General features: G+C 47.8%; 1 protein-coding gene across 6 annotated transcripts in view; it reads left to right on the top strand.

The window, feature by feature from the left end:
- SLC8A3 (solute carrier family 8 member A3) overlaps positions 1 to 20,200 on the top strand; it is a 145,232-nt gene that overhangs the window by 21,964 nt on the left and 103,068 nt on the right. For 2 of the 6 annotated variants that reach the window (XM_026793686.2, XM_026793681.2), the window contains exon 1: positions 11,691 to 12,287. The exons of 1 other annotated variant lie outside the window; for it this stretch is intronic. Coding sequence is in view for 1 of the 5 variants with exons in the window: in XM_074542863.1 (XP_074398964.1) it covers positions 12,367 to 12,387 (21 nt within the window). In the remaining 4 variants the exon portion in view is untranslated. Of the gene's footprint in view, positions 1 to 11,690; positions 12,288 to 12,322; positions 12,388 to 20,200 lie in introns of those variants that run through there. 3 more of the 6 variants (XM_014265873.3, XM_074542861.1, XM_074542863.1) reach the window with 3 other exon arrangements.

Genomic DNA, 20,200 nt, shown 5'->3' with positions numbered 1-20,200 from the left:
CATACAGGGAGATGTAGGCTGTGCCAGTGACTCTCCATGCGTGTGGCCCGTTCCTTAATGAGATGGTCAGGCCATACTAGTGGGACTGTGATAACTTCCAGTCCAGTTCAAGGCCAGGAGCAAACCAATGACCTCTTTGTCATCTTGCCTTCTAGCAGCAGGTGTCAACTAAGCAGTTGTTATTAAAGGTCTGTTGTGCTCCATGAGGGAACTGGTGGCTATGACATTCTGATCAGAGTACAGATTTCATTCTGCTTCTGCAAATTGCCCTTGGAAGGAGTTGGATGCATCATACTTTCCTTTCTGCCCTTCACCATTCTGCACTGTTTCTCCTGACTCTTCAGCAGCTTTCATAGAGTGGTGTGGACTATACTTCTCGCAGTGAAAAGTTCCAGCTGATTTCCATAGGTTCAGGATTTGGCTTGATCCCATGCACTCCACTCCAGGGACTGGAAGCTCCCTGCACCACCCTCCATGCACTGCAGTAGCACCAAGCTGGTTGGGACCTTGTTGCACTTGTCCCTTGTGAATGCAGAGGGTGACAGAGAGATCTCATATTGGCAGCTGTGGATGTGGGTGAGGAAGGATTATCTGCAGGTCCTCTGGCTGTCCAATGTTCATGAGTTTGCATTTCCTGAATTGGTCTTACAAGATGTGGGGACCCTTTACCTAGTCAAGAGCAGTGAATGCTCAGACAATTCAGACAATGCCTGGTGGCTGAGGCTGGGTGCTTAATGCTCCACAGCTGGAACACCTGGGCTCAGAGCTCTGCCCTCCCTGCTGCTGAGAGGTGCAAGAGCCAGAGGAAATGTGAATGTGTCTTATTTACTCTGTGCTGTTGAGAAATCTGTGAAGGAAACATCCCCATCTCAGTATCTCAAGCACCTTGAGACATTTCTATAGCAAAGACTGGCACTTGTCTGCCTGTTTTCATCAAAGAAAAATGGTGACCTGGTTTGGACAGCTGTGTCTCATCCTTCCCCAGTGGTACCCGGGGTCGGGGGAAGACTCGGTAGCTGAGAATGAACCCACAGCTGCAATTGCATTCAGAAGGTGGTTTCAAATCCCCACCTTCTGTGATGAAAACCTCTGCCATGAAATTAATCGGTGATTTCACACTTCCTGATATACTATGAAAATGATTAGACACAGCAGCAGCTGGGGAAGTGATGAGACTCATTGAGGCTTTGCTCCTTCTAATATCTTCTATTTTATTTTTTCCCCTTTTCTGAACACACATTCATTGTTCATGGAAACTGACCCAATTGCAATATACCTACCAAAAAATCCAGCAAGGGAGCTGCTCTTGCAGCCTGTCCATACCACATGGCAACAGCTCTGTCTCATCAAGGCAGTATAAAAAACTGTAAAACCACTAATAAAGATAAGGAGGAAGTTGTCTATGCAGGGGCTAGAAAAAAGGTGTTTCCTGGTTTTTGCCTTTCTGGAGGCATGATGAAATAAGCCTCATCTCAGGCCTCTGTTGCATGCTTTTGTCACTGCTTGCTGTTACAGCGATGGGATTAAAATCCTTACAGCGTGTGAAGTGGAGGCGATGCCCGTCACCTCCCTTGGGAGCACAGTGGGTCTGTCACTGACCTGGGCCAGGGAGCTCCTGCCAGGCTTCTGGGGGTAGTAGGTGACGGGTGGCAGCCTGGATGCCCAGAGGCATGGTAACCCACGGGCTAGTGTTGGGCAGAGGGGAGATGCCAAGAGGGAGATGCTCTCCCAGCCAGTGGAGAAGAGGGGAGCAGTGGTCTTTTCCCAGGGATTGCTGTGGCAGCTGATGGCTTTTCTTTCCCTAGATCCCCAGCAGCAGTCACAGTGCTGTCTGTGCCCTGTAGGACATGGAGCCATCCCTACACTCTTCTTCTCAAGAAAGTACTTGAGTGGGGGCCCTAGAAAGCTGTTAAATAGAATACCATATGAATGTAACCATATAGAGTAAGTAAGGGCTCAGTCCATTTCTAGATGCAGCTAAAACCAGTGAGATGATGGCAGTAGGGTCACCAGCTGAAAAGGGAGTGCAGTGGTTCATAGCAGAAACAATTGAAAGGGAATCACTGCAGGGTTTACTCCTCTTTCAGTGTGAGCAAAACAACATGATGCTGGGGGAGGAGGCTCCCTGGTAATGTTGCCACTCCTGGGATGCCATTTCCCTTGTCCAGTAAATACTGCTTCTGGAATAAGCTGCATAATGAGTGTGCAGAACCACACCTTCATCTTCTGGGCAGCATCACAACAAGAGTCAAGCAATTATCCCTTGTAGTGGCTTTGGGAGAACAGTAATGTTCTCAAGTGCCCCCCTTGCACTTTTGGAGTTGCCTGGTGCTGCTGAAGCTCCTGGAGTAAGCCAGGGCAGGGCTGGGACCAGCAGGTCTGTCCCTCCCATAGCTCTGGTTAGGTTAGGTGGCTAACCTACTGTAGGGGAATAGAATATAAGAAAATAAAGGTAGCATAGAAAGTAATCTTACCCCTAAGGAGTTGCAGCTGGGTTAATTATTAAAGATTAGGAGCAGGCCTGACTTTACTGGCCACAGCTGTAGCCAATCAGAAGAGTGCTATAAAAGAGTGGATTGGCTGGTTGAGGGGGACCTGGAGTTGGTTGGTTTCTGTGAGAAGGAAAAGTCAGTGCTTAGACGAGATGCCTATGAGAAACATCAAGGAGGTATGGAACTCTTGTACTAAGGAGACAACAATATGGGACCTTTGTAATATAATGATAGCAACCCACAGCAGGGAAATTTGGTAGCCAGGTAGCAGTTTCCAAAATCCTAATTTCCCACTTGTGAGCAATTAGGCAAGTGGAAGGAGAGGCTTGGAATTCCCAGTCTGTGGGAAGTACATGGAATGTTAGGGCTCTGCTGTAAGGCAGTCAGTGCTGGGTCTTATCTGCTGTCAGCTTTGCTGAGTGATGCTGGGTCACTCCTGTTGTGTGTGGCTCAGGTGGCTGGTACAGTGGTGAGCCCTGACAAATCTCTTAGTGGCATGTGGAGGTGAGGTGGGTTTTTCTGCATTGTTTCTGCTCCTGGCCTTTGGGGTGAGGTTGATGTATTTGGTAAACACTGCTGTGAGCAACTTGTGTGACTAGGATTTCTGGAAGCTACTGCTCTGTAGCTGCAAGGTGGTCAGCAGTGCAAAAATGAATGTCAGAAACCACACAGACCAGAGCCTGTGCAAAATGGCCATAGCATTCCTCTGCCAGGAGAGAGCCGAGGTAGGCAGCCCAAGACTCTCCAGGCTGAAGTGCTTCAGCCATTCCAAATTATTCTCCCTATTATCTCCAGAGCAAAACTTGTTCTGCACGTTCTGGGATACAAATCGGTTATCAGGGAGAGTTAATTCAAATTTGGAGTTTATGTGAAGTGTTGAGAAGAGCAACAGCTAAACCCATGTCCCCACAGGAACAACATAAAGAGGGTGTGTGATGAGAGGAGCAAGGGCAAGAAGTATGTGTAGGTGGGAGACTGCACAGAATGGGGCAGAGGAGAGGGCAGAGGCTGAATGCAGGACTCTTTACAAAGTACAGGACAAAATACACATTGTGTGTAGAAGAAACCCCAGGATATGAAAGACCACCCTATTTTTTGCACACAAGTGTGTTGTTCTCCACAAATTAACTTCTATCTGAATTCTTTTGACTGCTCTGAGGGTGGGATCCTGTTGTTGGAACAATCCTGTGGGACTGCTTCAGATTGTGATGGCATGTCTAGGGCATGTGGAGTGTGTTCAGCAGGCTATAAGCATGTATAGGTATATAGGTGCTCTAGAATGACCCTGCTTGAGCAGGGAGGTCAGACCAGATGACCCAGTGTGGTCCCTTCCAATCTAACCCATTCTGGGACAGAAACAGTGCATGTGTCAAAGTCCTTTTCTGGCTGTGCACTTTTTTAAAACAAGAGAAAATAATCTTGTAAATTTAACTTTCAGGAGAACCTGAATAAATTAATATTTAAAGGGAAAGCCAACATTTTATCATCCACTTAATCCCAAAACATGAAGGATGGGTTTTTGCAAGTCATCAGAAGGATGATTTGCAACACAACTAGATATTTAAAGTCAAGTCTTCAGTGCTGAGGGAGGTATGAGGCCTTGTGTGGTGTCATGATGACAGTCTTCTTCCCAGGGAAACTGTCTCTGTCTTACCATCGTCAGAGCAGTCTGGGGTCAGACTTCGCACCAGAAGCACTCATCTCATATGTGTCTCCTGGATCCTGCCAGATCTGGACAGAAGCCACATGTATCCTAGAGATGGATGGGTCTCTCCGTGCACAAGCGGCTCACTCCTTTAATTAAACTCCAAACTTTCATTAACAGCTGATCTTAATTTACTTTATAGTTCTTTTTCACATACAGCCCCCACTCACCCCCTGATTTTTTTATAAACCTGGATCAGATTCTCCTGGAGGGAAGCACGGCTTTCTTCTAACTGCTCAGGGGAAAAGACAATCTGGCATTCTTCACTTTGTCCCAGATTTGTAAAGGAAGAGACACCATTCCATAGGAGACTTTTTTTTTAGTAGGTCTTACCTGTTTTCCTAAGAAAATTATTACACTGACTTTAGGGGAATTGTAAAATTTCATTCAATTGTTACCCAGCATTTATTGTTATCCCCACTGGACAGTGCTATCAAGGTCTGTAGCTGTGCTATCTGATAACATCTGCTGAAGTTGGGGACCTTCAGCTTTGGCATGTTACATTCTCAAAAGTGGAGTCAAATGATAGCGTGAAGCCTTGTTTGCCAGCCTGCCAGAAGCTGTTTGTGAGGTTAAAGGAGGGGCACCCTCAGCCACACCAGCACTTGCTGCCCACGAGCTGAGCACCCACAACACCCCTGCATGTGAAGGTGGGCAGCTACAGGACAGCTGTAGGAGAGTCTGAATTGCTGTGGAAGACCCTTAGGAACTGAAAGCCAATACAGGGAATACATGCTCCTGCTACTGATGTGCTATCCACATACAACATAACCCCAAATGTATTTCATTGCGGCACAGTTTTAACATGTTAGCAAACATGCTGGCCAGGGAGTAATTTACCCAGAATGTGAAGGCAGAGGATGCAGAAGGAAGGGTTTGAAAGAGGTGTAAGAAAACCAGCCTGTGTGCAGTGCATGGCTGAAGCACCAGCTACTGCTCTAGAATCATCCTCTCCATGAAGCACTAGCTTAGTTTAAGAAACATGGATTTTATTTTTTCTTTTCGTGCTATTAGCCAGCATGTGGTGCAGGAAGCAGAAAAAACACCTTGGTGCCAGTGTTTAACAGGGAAACCAGAGTGGTGGTAGTGCAATTGATTTTTGTCTTTGTTGGGTTTCAAAATCAATGAAATATGAACTTTTCCCATTGATTTTTTTGAATTCAAAATTATTTTGGGAAGCTGTTAAATGAATTGACATCTTTGTGAGCTAAATCTTCTTCTACGCTTTGTAAGACACGTGTGAGAATCCATCAGAATGTGCTGAAGTGCCTACAGGCCTCTTGCCATCTTACTATTTGTTGGTGTCTTCTGCCATACCAAACCTCTTCCTCCGAGGCCAGGTTCCTTGGTCTTCAGTGAGAGTGGGGTATTGGAATATGAATCCCAATATTACCAGTTAGATAGTGCCTGGGCCAGTCTGACCCTTGCTGCTGGGCCAGAGGCAGCAGCTGTGGTGTATCACCCCAGAGACACCTTTAGCTTGCTGGAGGTTGCAGCTGGGCACTAAACAAGTTCAGGCTTGCTAGGAACTCCGTTTACCTCAGGAGGGAAGGCTTCAGGCGATGGTGAAGAGAAAGGAGACGGATTCTGCTGGAGGGTTAATATCCAGAGCTTTGTTCCATGGTCACAGAGGTCTGAATCTTGGTAACAGCTCGAACAGAATCCCGACCGCATGGCTTGATTTGGCTTTTAAGCTCAGGGACGGGGGAGGGGAAGGGACAGGTGAGACACCAACCAGGTGGGAGAGGGAGGGTCTCAAGGGATGAGGGACACCTAGACAGGCCAATGACCCCAGGCCTGAGGGGCATCCTTTGAAAGTGATGAACCACATGACGCCTTTGCTGGAATGTTAAAACTGATTGACAACTCAGCAGGGGGGCGAGGGGGGAAGGGTAAGAGAGGTATTGCCACACCTGGGAGGTGACCTGGAAGTCTAAAACAGGACATTACAACACACCGCAACAGTGGGGTAGGAACGGATCCGGATCCAATCCTCTGCTGTAATCTGAGCCTCGTGTTCTTGTTCTGCAGCTGATAAAAGGGATGTATCTCCTGCAGTGTTGGTGCTGGTTGCTCATTAGTAGTCACTGCAGTTGAAATGGCCTTTTTGAATGTGTCCCTTGTCCTGGCACGTAGCCTGATGCTGTAAGCCCCAGAGTCCCATTGGTCCTTCCTGGAAAAAAGCGCTCAAAAACATACAACCTAATTTGTAATAGAGTTGCTATTAAGCCATTGCTCTAAGACACCAAAAATATGGGAAATCTCAGAGTTCCTCAACCTGACAAGGTTCCCCTGACCACCTCCCATGGTTGGCAGTTAAAATGCAGAAAAAAATCCCCTTTGAATGAGTCTTGTTTCCTGCCCCAGGACACACTGCCTTGCCAGGCCAAGCCTCAGGGTGTTTGTCCTGAACAGAGGATATGCTCCACCTCAGATGTCCACTTCTCTGCAAACTGCAGTGGTCCATCCATGGACCATGGATCAACATAGTTTTTGAAGCCAGTGCTAAAATGGAAAACTTTGGAATTAACATGTGTTAATTAACACAAGGTAAGTCCTAGATTCCACCATTATCAAAGTCTGCTTGTCAGATGTACCCTCATTTTCTATTGTCAGGTAGAGTCTTTGGAAGATGTCACTTCTCATCAGAAGTTTTCCAGGGTTTCACTTGCCTGAACTTCCAGTGGCTAGTTGCTGTCCTCAGTTAGGTTTTTTTACTTTTTGAGGGTTTCTGCATGGTGTCTGAATGCTGTCTAAAATTTCTTTAGGTCTGTGTTCCCTTGCACAGAAAACCTTTGGCAAGCTCAGGCCAGGACATGTTTGTGGTATCAGTCACCTGTGTGTGGACTGTCTCTACATTACCCTGCAATCATTTGTGAAGATGACTACACAAAGAATTGCCCTTCATTGTAAGCCAGACCTGAGGAAGGTGGCCTTTGTCCCCAGGCTTAACCTTTTGGGAAGCTCTACAATGAGACTAGAGGATCTTATTGCAACCTGCAGCTGGCACAGACACATCTGTGGGTCAGAAAAATTAAACCCATAATTTTCTCCTTTCTGAGCATTGTACAAAGGATACACAAAGAATCTTTACCCATCTGTGGCAGCCCTCTGTCTGCTAGGACCTGTGGAGGAATTGTCCCCTGGTTATGGAGAAATGCCATGAAGAGTGCATGGACTGTCCCAGGTGTCTCATGACTTGTTTCATAAGAATTTGCACACTGTTGTGTGTGTAAAGCTCAGCTTGGCTTTCAGGGCTCTAACCATATTTGCAAAACAGACTTTCATAGGAGTAAGAAATAAAGAACTTTACATTTGAACTGGGTTCATTTGCTCTGTAATCATGGATAGGCTTGAAGCTGGCTTCTACATTGTGGCTCCTTTCCTCTTTTGCCCAGAAAGTAATTTTTTCTCAGATTTAAAACTTCATTTCAAGGCTCTGCAAATGCATCATATTAATAAAATGTCACATTATCTCATCCCTTCTGACACAAATGTGAGCAGGCACCTGATGAAAGCTGGTGAGGGAGGAAAAGCAAAGCTATGGAAAAATAGCCCAAACAACACAGGTTCACCAAGATCAGATCTTGAATGAGAGAAGGGGGCTGTGCCAAGCCCTTTCGTACAAAATTGAAGTCTGCAGCAGTTAGTCTGCTTGTATTCAAGAAAAAAGGGCTGATATGGTGTTTGTTTCTTTCTTATATCTAGTCTAAATCAAATTCTTGGATCATTAGGCCAAGGGCCAAAAGATTTCAGGACAGCAATAGTAGGAGCACTTCCTAAAGCCTTGCTCAGCTAGAAATTTTTCAAGGAAAAGCCAAACCTACAGCTTGTCATGTCTGCCATAATAAAACAATAATATGGCCCTATCCATCTGAAATTTTGGATGGTAACTGTGAAATTCTTACCTGTATGTGTGAAGTGCATAGCTGGTGAATGAAGGGGAAAGAACAGGTCCTTTCAGACTCAGCTAACACACTCACAGAGTTTCCTCTGGAACTTGTAGGACACTGGCAGGTTTTTATGTCAATAGATGCTGTTGGCCTGGCAGAGCAAGTCAATGCCTGTTATGCACATTGTCTTTAACAACAGCACTGCTGTCGAGTACATTCTGCTGTCAGCATCTTTATTATCAGCATGGTTGCCAGCAGAAGGCTGAAGTCATGGGATGTTGAAACTATGGGTTGTGTTAAAAAAGTCTTCTCTAGTTTCAGGAGGAAAAGGAAAGGAAGAGCCAAGCCTCCATTTCTTCTTCTGCTTCAAATCTCAAAAGCTTGGAGACAGGTTTGAGAGAAGTATTTAAGGTCCTGATTGTTCATGGGATAACTCCCCTCTCTTTTATGAAGAACTTCTTTACTGTGTGGGTGACTGATCACTGGAACAGTTGCCCAGAGAGTTTATGGAGATATCCAAAAGCTGTTGATACTCAATCCTGTGTAAAGTGCTCTAAGGGACCTGTGTGAGCGGGGAGGTTGGACCAGATGACCTCTGGTTAGAATGGTCCATTCTAACCCTACTCATTCTGTGTTCTTTTAATATTCCACTGTTTGGTAGAATTCCAGTGGTTTTGGGTTAGAATAATACAATAGTTTAAATTGGAAGGCATCTTTTAAAGGTCACCCAGTTCCAGCCCTCTGCAATGAGCAAGGACATCTTCAATTAGATCATGTTGCTCAGAGCTCCACCCCACCTGACATTTAATGTTTTCAGGGATGGGATGCCTACCATCTCTCTGGGCAACCTAGGCCAGTATTTCACTGCCCTCTTTGAAAGAAAAAATTTCTTTCTTATATCTAATCTAAATCAGCCCTCTGTCAGTTTAAAACTATTAGCTCTGGTCCTTAGGTAACACTTGAAACATCAAGTGATCTTGGTAGTCATTAAAAACTAATATCTGTGCTTGTTTAGTGAGATTGCGCTAAACAGCCCAGGAATTTGATCATCCTGTATTTTAATTGTTAGAGCTAATATAAACAAGAGGTGGTTGGTTTTTTATGGCGTTTTGGTGTTTTTAAAAATTTTTAAACAGTATTTTTATATAAACACTTTGGTTGCTTTTGTCTTAGGTTAGTACTTTGCAAGCACACCTTTAAGACTAAGGAGATAAAAAATTTCATATACTCCCTCTTGTGATGAAAATTTTTTTCTTGAGCTGAGCAACGTAAGATTAGGTCCATATGGAAGGGAAGGAAAGAGGGAAGTGCCTGGGAGCATTTCTTAAATGTATTAGGCATGATTTTATGTACTGGGATGAGGTGAAATGAAACAGCTGTGTACCATAAAGAGCTCTATCTTAAGTTATTGTCAACTGTAAATTTGTGTATTGCTCCTGCTGATGAGCATTTTGTACTGCAGTTCCTCAGCTCTAGACCCACTCTTGCTGAGCCTTAAACACGAGCAGTTGTTTGGAACTGCCTGATGATGAGCTGGGCATGGGTTGGTGAGCATGAGATGAGTTGGGAGAGTTTCCCTGTGCCAGCTGGGGCAGTTTCCTTTGCTTGGTGTTGGAGGTGACTGGAGAGCTGCCACCCTTGGGACTGTCCTCCCTGGTAGGGGTGTGACGCTTGGAGGTGGCCACCTGGAGATCAGGTGACACTGGCCAGTTCCAGAGTCCCTGCATCCACATAGTCTTAGGTTTCAGCCACTGATGCTGTGCTGTTGATTTTATGTGTTGATGTCAGTAAGGGTTCTTCTGCAGCTCGGGTGAGACTGCTGGGCACTTAAATGCCACGGGCCACACATGCACATATGCCTGTGTTCTCCCAGGCACTGGGAAGCCCTTCCCCTCCCTAACATCACACAGGAGCATCATTCAGGGTTGCAGCCCTGTGCAGGGCTGGCCAGCACCCTGAGGTCAGACACTTCTGTAAATGTTGGATCTTACCATGTCTCTGGCCCATGTGCATCCCTTACCATGTTCCTACCTGCTAAGCTGCCTTGCTGGGTTATTTGAGGACACCAGGAATAGCAGGTGGTATTTGGGGAGATAAAAGGCCGAGTCCGGGACCCATAAGGGGTTCTGCCACCATCTTTTGTACCACTGTCTTGTATTTACTTGCAGCAAATCTGTCCCCGTGTGCCTCTTCCTGCTGTGTGTTTGTCCTGGACTTCCATGCCCTGTTCTAAACAACAACAGTGAGTAGCCAGACCAGAATGGGTAATTGCTCTTCCAGGTTTCTGGATCTCTTCTGTGCTGAGGTGTGGGGCCAGGGGCTGTTCTTATTATGGAGCCATAACTACTATGGAGCATTAACTGGAATGTATCAGCTGACTTCCAGGGCCTTAGTGGTGTGTGCTGTCTTGCAGGGGACCACAGCCCATTTGCAGCTTTTCTTATCCACTTTTGGCAGCATGAAGCCTGTGCAACTCTCAGACAGGTCACCCTCTCGGTTCTGCCCTTTCCTCTTCCGTCTTTGTACGTCCGCTGCCTGTGCCTGGCTGAGGTAAAAGTTCTTGCCCAGCATAGGACTTGGGCTCAGGTTTCTCATGGCAGTTTATTCAGCTGCTTTTGACAGGGATGGTTTGCACTTGCACATGTGCTCAGGTCTCACCAGAAAGCTTCAGGGCCTTCATCACCTCAGGGGGTATGGGGAGTCACTGGCTATCCTGCCAGAGAGAAGCATTTCCTGGCTGTTCCTGCCAGAAAGAATGGTCTATTTCATCCTCCAGAGAAGCATTCTTTGGCAGGATAGCCTGGTGTTAGGGATTGTTGCCTTGTAATACCTGGTCTTTAAAGAAGTGAGAAGCCATGCCAGTAGGTAAATCTCCTGGAAACGCGTCTGCCCATAGCTGCTGGGGCAAAAACAGAGGGATCCTAAGGGGAGACAAACGTGTATAAATATTGTGATGTGTCTTGTGTGAGGCATAACTGTGCCGCTTTGCTCCATGGTCCTGGAAACCAGCCCCCAGCAGTCTTCTGCCAAAGTCAAATAGCAACTTTGGAGGTAATGTGTATTTTTTAACCTTAAAATTATTTGCTGTCTCACAACTTGTTATTTTACTTTGGTTAAAAAATAACTGGGTGGTTTCTGCAAGCACAAACTAAAGCATGCAGCTTCAAATGGATACCAGGACCAATCTGGCTGTGTAATTATATTGCCTATATTTAATCTCTCAGAAGTGTTTGGCAGATGCTTTAAATTTCAGATATGCAATCAATATCCTCTTCTCTGAGGCTCAACTACCATGTTCTTCCCCCACCTTGCATGAAATACACGAAGTCAAGTCAATATACTTGGATGGTACAGGAGTGATCCCCGCTCAGTGAGTGTATATCTCTATCTATATATACCGATGGAGACCTCGTAGAGGTGTGTGTGCGCGTGTTACATGCAAGACGTGCTCTGCCTTTATTTATTTTGGAAAGGGTTTGCCTTGGTTTCACCGTGCCTTGCTTTAAACGATCCGAAAATCCCCCCCCGGATTCAGAGGAATAAATATGCATGGCTTGTAATTCTGTTGCAGCGCTCGCTCCCAGCTGATAGGTGACGTGGAGTTTGGAGGCTCGCAGATTGGCTTTTTGATTTGGCTTCTTGCTGCAGTTGTGCAAACCTCGCTGGCTCCCAGAAATCAGGCTCAGCGCTTTGCCGTGCACCGTAATGCTGGGAAACCTGCACCAAGCCCCGATGGTGTGAGCGCGGGAGCGGGGAAAACCCAGCAGATTCAGTGGCAATCTGGGGTACAATCCATTTTCTCTTTCCCCCTCCCATTCATCTCCGTCCTCCTCGCCCTCCTCCCTCTTCGCCAAATCTCCCTTCCCTCCCCAAACTCCACCGCACGGAGCTGAAGATCAAGGCTGGTGGATTTATCAACATTTTACCTCCACCCCCACCCCCTTTTCCAGATGCACCTCCCCGCTCTCCCTGACAGCTGCAAAAGGGAGCACAGGTTTTGTAGCGAGCGAGGCAACTTGGACTGACATGCAAAGGCGAACCCCCCCGTACCCGCACACACCGTCGGTGAATCACCGGGAGATGCGATGAGCTCCCTTTAGGAACCGGAAGGATTTGTGTTGGGGAGTCAGTGGAGCCCCCCCTCCCCATCCCCCAGCCCGACCCTCCAGAAAAAAGTCAGGAAAGACGCCAGAAAGGGTAAGTAAGGGGGTGCCACCCCCGCTCCGCGGGAGACGCGAGGCTGGCGGGCAGGTGTCCTGCTGCCGGTCGGGGCTCCATGCCTTGCACGCGAATGGCCGTGAGCGGGGGGTGTTGAGGGGTGGGGGGACGAGAGCTCTTTGCAGGCTCATCTCCCGGGATAGCGGGGGGAATTAGCGTTGCCCAGGCGCTGGGAGCTCGCTTCATTCCCGCTATCTTCCCGGCGCCGTGGCGGCTCCCTGCCCGTTTGTGTGTGTGTGTGCGTGTATGTGTGTGTGAGGGGGGGATGCGTGTGTGTGCGCTGCGGAGGGAGGGCTTTGCCTTCGGCGCGGAGCGGGCGCTGCGGGGTGGATGCGCGCCGGGGAGGGGGCGCCGGGCCGGGCCGGGCGCTGCGGGGCCGGGGCCTGGCGGAGCGGGCGTGCGCGGCGGGAGCTGCCCGGTCCCGCGGCACCGCGCGCGGCCGCCCCGGGATCCCTCCCGCCGCCGGGCGGGGGTGCCCCGGTTCGGCGGCGCGGCTCGGCCCGCAGGGATGCCGGGGAGCCCGGGGGGGTGGTTCTGCCCGGGGCTGCCAGGCGGGGGAAGCGGCTCTCATGCAGTGCTATAAATTTCCTTTTTTATAATTCCCCCTCACCACTCCCCCCTTTTAAATTTCCTTTTTATTTTTAATTTATTTTTTTCTTCCGCCGGGAGAGGCCGGGCCGGGCCATCCCCGGCCGTGGGGCGGGGGCGCCGGGGCCGCCGTCCTGGGCAGCTGTCGCGCTCCGTCCGCCGGGGCCGGCTTGTTTACCCCGGGTGTCAAATATAGCTGCTGCGCCAGGCGCTGCCCTAAATAGGGCACGGGCCGCCGGCAGGCCCGCAGCCCCCATGTCAGGGGGACAGGAACTCTGCACACACACATGCACACGCATGAGAGCTGACCTAAATGTGGGCTGGTTTTACACTCTACCTGTCTCCCAGCCTTGCTTCAGAGCTTTATGTTTTTTCACCTGTGTCTAAGTATTGATCATCCTGGATGAGAGATGAAGCCATTGCAGTTGGTTTTGGGGTTTCCTTAACTATTATTCTAAAGAGTGGCCATTCACAAGCATAGTCATTTCCCCCTCTGCCCCCTCCAATGGGGCTGTAGTTTAATGGTTGGGTTCCTGACTTTTTGGTGCTGTTCCTTGGCTTGTTCTGGGGATTTTACCCTAAAAATATAGTTCAGATTTAGGGGGACATGCTGGAGGGACAGTCAGAGTGAGAAGAGGTGCCCTACACACATCTCTCCCCCCTCTTCTTGCTTATATGTATGTTCCTTTAATTTCACACATCTTTTTTTAAAGCAAAAGAGTGATTTTTTTGGAGCTGTTTTTTTTTTATTTTATTTTTTGGTTATGGAGATGAGAGGGTTGGAAGACTTAGGTAACAGTCAGTAGCACCTTTCCATTTTGGAGCACACATCTCATGGCCCCTGGGAGACTGGTGGGAGGCCCAGGACAGCAGAGCTGGCTTTAGGGGACACAGAGGCCTTGAAGGTGCTCTGTGGGTTCGGTGCAGCAGGGAGAGGCATCGCACCCCTGCGGCACCAGCATTTCTAGGGAGTCCCTAATCCTGCTCCATCCACTGCTGTTGGAAGCTTTTGTTTACCCTGATCATGGTTTAGCTGAGAAAATCACATTTGGTGCTCATGTTTGTGCTTCTGTGTTCAACTGGAACGAGACTTGCTTCCTGAATAGAAGTAGTGATGTTGGAAAAGAGCATGTCCAGCTGCTGCCGAGGGCTGGCTGGGGAGGAGTGGGAGCAGCCCAGGAGCCCTCAGTTCTGCCATGAGTGTGCAACATGAGGCGAATTGGCTACCCCGCGTTGTAAATAGAAGGATGTAGTATCAGCCAGTGTGGGGAAGGAGATGACTGATGGGTGTAGAGAGCCTTACACAAAAGGTGCAGTACAGCAGTCTGGTTTCTTTTCCTTAAAGCCAAATATTAGTCCTGCTCTAATAAGGAGGTAGTTTAAGCATTGCTCAAATGCCCAAGGTAGGACAGACTGTAGTAATCCCACTGCTGACGTCCTAAAGTGAGAGCAGAGGAAATGCAAGTAACCTCGCTATGTTTTTTGCATGCCTCCAGTGTGCTGCTAGGCACATCTCAGGTCCTGGGTTTTATTTGTATAATTAATGGTACTTTTGTTCCTGGGTGGGGATTTGGTTACAATAACTAGTGGGTGACAAGGTGTGAGAGGGAAGGCAGATATGTAGCCATCCTAACACCGCTCTGCGCTGCACTTGTTTTTGCAGAGATCCTCCTCCTTGCAAAGCTGCCACCTGACAGTGTGGCACCTGGGATGGCAGATGCCATCATCAGGTGGGAATAGTCCTTTCTGTTGCCCTGGGCAGTGTGGGAAGCAGTCTTCAGCATCCAGAACAGGAGATCACATGTGGAGCAGTACCAAGCACAGCCTGGATCGTGCATCGTTCTGTGCTCCACAGGTTCTTGCTGGGCCAGTGTAGAGCAGGGGCTGCCCTGTCTGATCCAGTCAGACTGGAGCACGCTGTGTTGTTGGGAGTCATGGGCAATTGTTCTTCATGGCAATCTTAGGATGCTGAAGGCACTTCTCCTCAGCTGGGCTGGCTTGGAGGAAGGAAAGAGGTACCCACGAATGAATCCACCCTTTCTGCTTCCTCTGCTTTCCTCTGAAACTGGTGGGTTTGAAGTCAGAAGAGGCTGGTCCAAGTTTGGCAGATGCTATGATGTTGCAGGTTGGACAGGTAGAGAGATTGCTAAGGGCTTAGGCTGACCTGCTGCTGTGTTGTGGCAGATCCCTTATTTTTAAAGGGTCTTTCCTGTGGGAGGCTTCCTGTGTCCCCAAGGCCACAACAGCGTGTGTCAGCATTTTTATTAGAAACCAAGTGAAGATGTATTCCCTTCGCCAATATTTTCAAGTGAAGCACTATACAGATAAATGGTCTGTCTGTCAGGGTTTTGTTTGCTTGTTTTAAACAAACAGCATCAGTCTCCTCCCCTAAGCTTCCCCAATGGCCAAGTGGCGTTGACAAATAGTTCCTTGTTCTTTGTTGCTGTCATGTTTCAGATGCCTTTCATGTGCTTCACAGTTAAAAAGATAGCTTTGATTGCTGGCCAATTTTTTTTTTTATAAACCAGGCAGTAATTTCTAATTCTGTATTAAAAAAAAAAAAAAGTGAAGGAAATTAAATTACAATGACAAAAACATCATCTTAATAGGGAAAAAAGTCTCTGAAGCCAGGAAATTGATAGTTGCGATGCTCCATCTACCATCACCCACTGTGTTGAGGTATTGTGGCATAGATTAATGCTATTGTTGATTTACTGTTTAGATAATGGTAACTCCTAAAGGCATTAGCCTCGTTGGGGACCCATGTTTCCAAGTGCCATACAGATGTTTAGTAAATTACAGTCTTTGTCCTGAAGAGTTTCATGCATTGAGAAATACATGAGATGATAAGCTGTTCTCGGGAACCTTTAAAACACCTGTATTGCTGAGCTTGTGGTCCTGAATCTGCTGATTTCAGTGATGTGGGGTTTGGGGCTGAAGAGGAGGCTCCTGGTCATGTCCCTGCTTGCCGGCAGGATGAGATCCAGGAACCACCTCAAGTCTCCTGCAGCTTCAATGGGCTTCTGGGCTGCTTGAGGACTAACACAGTATAGAGTGTAGCTGCCTTCTCTGCCTCTCCTCTGCCTTAATACTTTAAGCTACAAGCTGTGGTTGAGGGCCATCATGGATGTGAGTGCATGAAGTTCACCATGATGGCCTCCCAACCTCCCCACGAGACCCTTCTGTCACAGGGGTTAGCAGGGATGTGTCATGCCATTCTGAAGGTAGCACCACCACCGCATCTTGGTAGTGTCACAGTGAAACCCAGGTGCCATTGTTCCTGCAGTACAGCATCATAAAGTAATTAGCTTGCCCCATAAGACACATTTATAAATAGGTGATTATCATGCCCCCATGCTCCTTCAACTCTCAATTTTCTGGTAATTCTGCCTTTAAATCTGCTTGCTGGAGCCTTTGATCACACAGCCGAGCTGTCATTGATGTCTCTGACAGTTGACATCATGGGAGAGAAGGAAGCTTAGGGCTCTTAACATTTCTTTTATGACAGCTTGTTTTCTAATGAAACACTCCAATGAGGATTTTCCATCATAATAAAACAGGGAGCTCTTCCAGAGCACTCAGATTTAGGGAGAAGCTTCTGTTTCTATTCACTAGCAGATTATTTCAAGGCTACAAAACTGAGCTTGCTCTGGTTGCTGCCTTCCTGTACTCCGCTGTCTTTTTACCTAAGCCTCCTAACTCAGGACAGCAGCAGAGACAGCCAGGTCAAGAGCAATCAGAAACACTAAATATCCTGTGCTGCTGGGCATGTTTTGCAACCAGCGAGGTGCCAAAGAATTTTAGGAACTACAGACAGATGAGACTGCATTGCCATTGCTTTCATCTCCCCTCTCCTAGGCTGGTACTTGGAGGCTGTCTCAAAGCAAACAGCAGCATTGCAGAATAGAGTTTTAATCAAAAGAAGTGTAGTGATGCAGGGATGTACCTGTGAGAGGGCACTTAGATCTGACTGCTGAAGTTGTGTTGAAGGTGACATGTCCAGGAGTGAAGGTGGGACTACAGTGCTGACAACAGAAGGTGCCCTGCCAGTGCATTCATATGCTGCATGCTGGTGAAAGCTGGTTTTCATCCCCAGAGTAGGGGCAGAAGCAGGGAGGGTTAGAGCATGTCTGCACCTCGCTCTGGGTGTGTCCTAGCTCACCTCGATGTGAGTAGTGCTGGGAGAGAGTCTGTCGGAGTCCAGGCAGGCTGTGAAATCCACCACTGCCCCAGAGCCACAGCTCCCCGCACACAAATTAGCGAAGGCAGCACTGCCTCTGCCCTGCACAGGTGAGGGTACTTGGAATACTGCTTCAGGTCTGAAGATCCTGTCCTTTTGCTCTCCATACTGCTTACTGTCAGGAAAATTTATCTTGGGTGATTAACTTGTGGATGTCTTAGTATACCAACTGAGGGAGGCCTTCATTGTTGGGGAGCAATATCTTGATGTTGAGCTTCAAGTTCACCTAAATAAGCACCTTTATCCTCTTCTCTGGTTTTGGTTGGGATTAGGCAGTGACTTGAACACACGTGTTGGTTGAGAAAAATGGAGACAGAGATATGTCTCTGCCCTTGCATTCCAGGACAAGGCTGTTCAGTGGTCTGGGAGGTGTTACAGGATTCACTGCTGCAAGAGGCAAACCTGCCTCTGCCCATACAGCTGATGCACTTGCCATGCTTCTCATCTGGGCCTTGTTTTCTACAGCCTTCCCACCCTGGCTGCTTGTTTCTTCTCCTGTCCCACCCCTGCGGGATGCTGGCACAGTGGCACGTGTGCCCAGGTGGTGGGTTCTGCTTGCTTTTCTGCCAGACAGATTCCTGGTCCTTATTCATGCCCTAGCCTTGCAAATAGTTATGGCAATATAAAGGGGAGAGGTAGAGCAGAGTGGTAACAAATGACCAGAGGTGGAACATGTTCAGGTTGGCTTAAGAATCCCTGCTTCCACCTGTGAAGCTTCTGCCTGAATTGCCTGCAGCAGTTAAGGCTTGGAGTTGGTTCAGCCTTGAAGTCTGTGCTTGATGAAACAGTACTGAATGCAAATTAGTTGCAAAGAATCTAAGAGTGAAGGGGTCTGCGAAGTCCTTTTAAAGCTATTAAGAGGCACAAAAAGCAGAAAAAAAATACAAAATAATTTTTAACATAAAATCATCCCAAGAACATGCACAGGGGTTAATCCTGATTTAAAAAAAAATCAGAGTCTAGGCCAAGCTATTTCTCAGATGCAACATGCCAAATGGACTCAGGTTTTTCAAGAAGAGACTAAAATGGGAACTTCCCCTCTGCTCTCGATTCTTTCGAGCCCCTTGAAGCTTCACACTAGCACTCAGCACTTCATCAACAGCCATCTCTCCATGTTGAAGCCTCCAGACTGCATTCCCTGGCAGTGCAAGTGGGAGCAGTGCCAACTGTTTTATTAGGTTTGCACCCACGAAACCCACTAGCAAGGGAGGACGTGACTCTTTGTCCTCACGGGACCGCAGCGGGCTCAGTGTGCGGTGCTGCCGTGCACACACCGGGGGTGCTGAGTGTGGACTCTCTTGGCCAGTGAGAGAGTCCTGGGGAGGCTGCTGGCCTCGGTGCTAACAGGGCCCCGTGTGAGGACCCAGGGACCAGAGTGAGGTGGAGCTCTCAGTGTTGCTGTCTTCAAGGTGTGAGGGAAGGTGGGTGTCTGTGTACTTTTCCTTTGTGAAGGATTCTGATGAGGGATAATGACTTATCATGCTTAATGCTGCTGCTTTTGCTCTGGCAGCCCCTAGACAAGAATGAGCTTTTCAAAGCTGGTGTCATAGGAGACAAGCAGGCGGAATGCTGCTGGAGTTAGCCATGATTGGATATTCTCCCATATGAGAATTTTGGAGATGGGTGGACTAGACAATGGCCTCACACAAATTGTCACCCATACTGACTTTTTAAGCCTCATTTTTTCCTTTCATTTTAACCTTCCAGAGTAGTTTCAGGTTCACTTCTTCTAGTAAATGTTTCCTCTTCTCTTAACTTAAATAATCCATCTCCCCAAAGCTGACCTGACAGATGTTTCCCCCGCAGTGACCCTACGCACACAGCACACTTCATGAAACCCTGGCTTCCATGGGGAAATGCAGCACCAGCAGTGACCCTGCTGGTGTCCCAGCTAAAAATAAAGCCTGTCCCTCCTGGCAGTGTTGGGGTTTGCTTTTAAGTAGGTAGGCAGTTTTACCCACTGGCTGCAGTGTGCTCTTGTGCCAGGCAGAAGGCACAGCTTAACCTTCAAAGCATGATGGAGCTGCCTTCCCTCTGGGGAATCACACCAGGAGACTGAAGGTGAGAAGATGCTCTGCTGCACTTGGTGCACCTACGTCACTCCCAAAAATTTGCTGGCTTGCCTGCTGCCTGTCTAGATCCATCTCTTTGCTGTTTGTGCATCCTAGTGAGTCACAAACACCCTTCCTTCTCCCAGCTGTGGCCTTTTCCTGCCTCTGCTTTTCCTTCTTAAATATATAGATTTCTTCATGATTCTCAGTAACTGCCCCAACTCCTGACTTCCTTCAAAACTCCATGCCTTCTTGCTTCCAGCATCAAGCTTCTTTTGCCTTGGTTGACCACCTCTATCCCTCAGACCAAAGTTAATTTCCCAGTGAAGGCTGAGGGAGGGAATGTGGGAACTATGTTGGGTTGTGCAGTATTCCAGAAACCTCATCTAATTACTGTTGAAAAGAGACTATGAAGAGGTGGTCTGGTCATAATTTGCAAGTATCTGTGTGGGAGCCAACAGCTACTAGGTATGGTGGGCTTGGTGCAGTCAACCCAGATGAAGGGTGGTCTTGGTAAGCAGGTTTGGGAAAGACCACAAGGGTTCTGTGGGAGGAGTGGTCAGGGGGAAGATCCAGAAATGTTTCTATGTCCATGGAGTGAAGATTTGTTTTGATACAGGCCTCAAGTTCATTGAGAACCCGTTTTATTAATTTGTCTGCTCACTGAACTCTCACTGCAAAATGGATTTGTTTCAAGGCTTTGTCTTGAAAAGTGACCATCATTTTGTCAAAGATCTTTTGTGCTTGTTCTTTTACCTGTTCATGTCTCTGACCAGATTGCAACACTAATGGTGGCTCTGGCTGGGATAACATTCTTCCTATCCATTGTTCCTCACATGCTGGTGTTGGAGGACTGTTGCTTCTGTTTTGGCAAAGCATTTGCCTGTGACTTGTGACAGATGACAGGAGTTGCTGTCATCAGCAATGTCAGGATGAGCTGGGTTCAGAGCACCATCACAGAAATATGGCTGGGCACGAGAGGCTTTCTGGGCTGAGGCAGGAGGGGTAGGGAG

The sequence above is a fragment of the Zonotrichia albicollis genome, chromosome 6 (genome assembly GCF_047830755.1).
Source record: "Zonotrichia albicollis isolate bZonAlb1 chromosome 6, bZonAlb1.hap1, whole genome shotgun sequence".
Lineage (NCBI taxonomy): Eukaryota > Metazoa > Chordata > Aves > Passeriformes > Passerellidae > Zonotrichia > Zonotrichia albicollis.
Note: the sequence above shows the minus strand (reverse complement) of the source record. Positions and strands in the feature narration are given on the sequence as shown.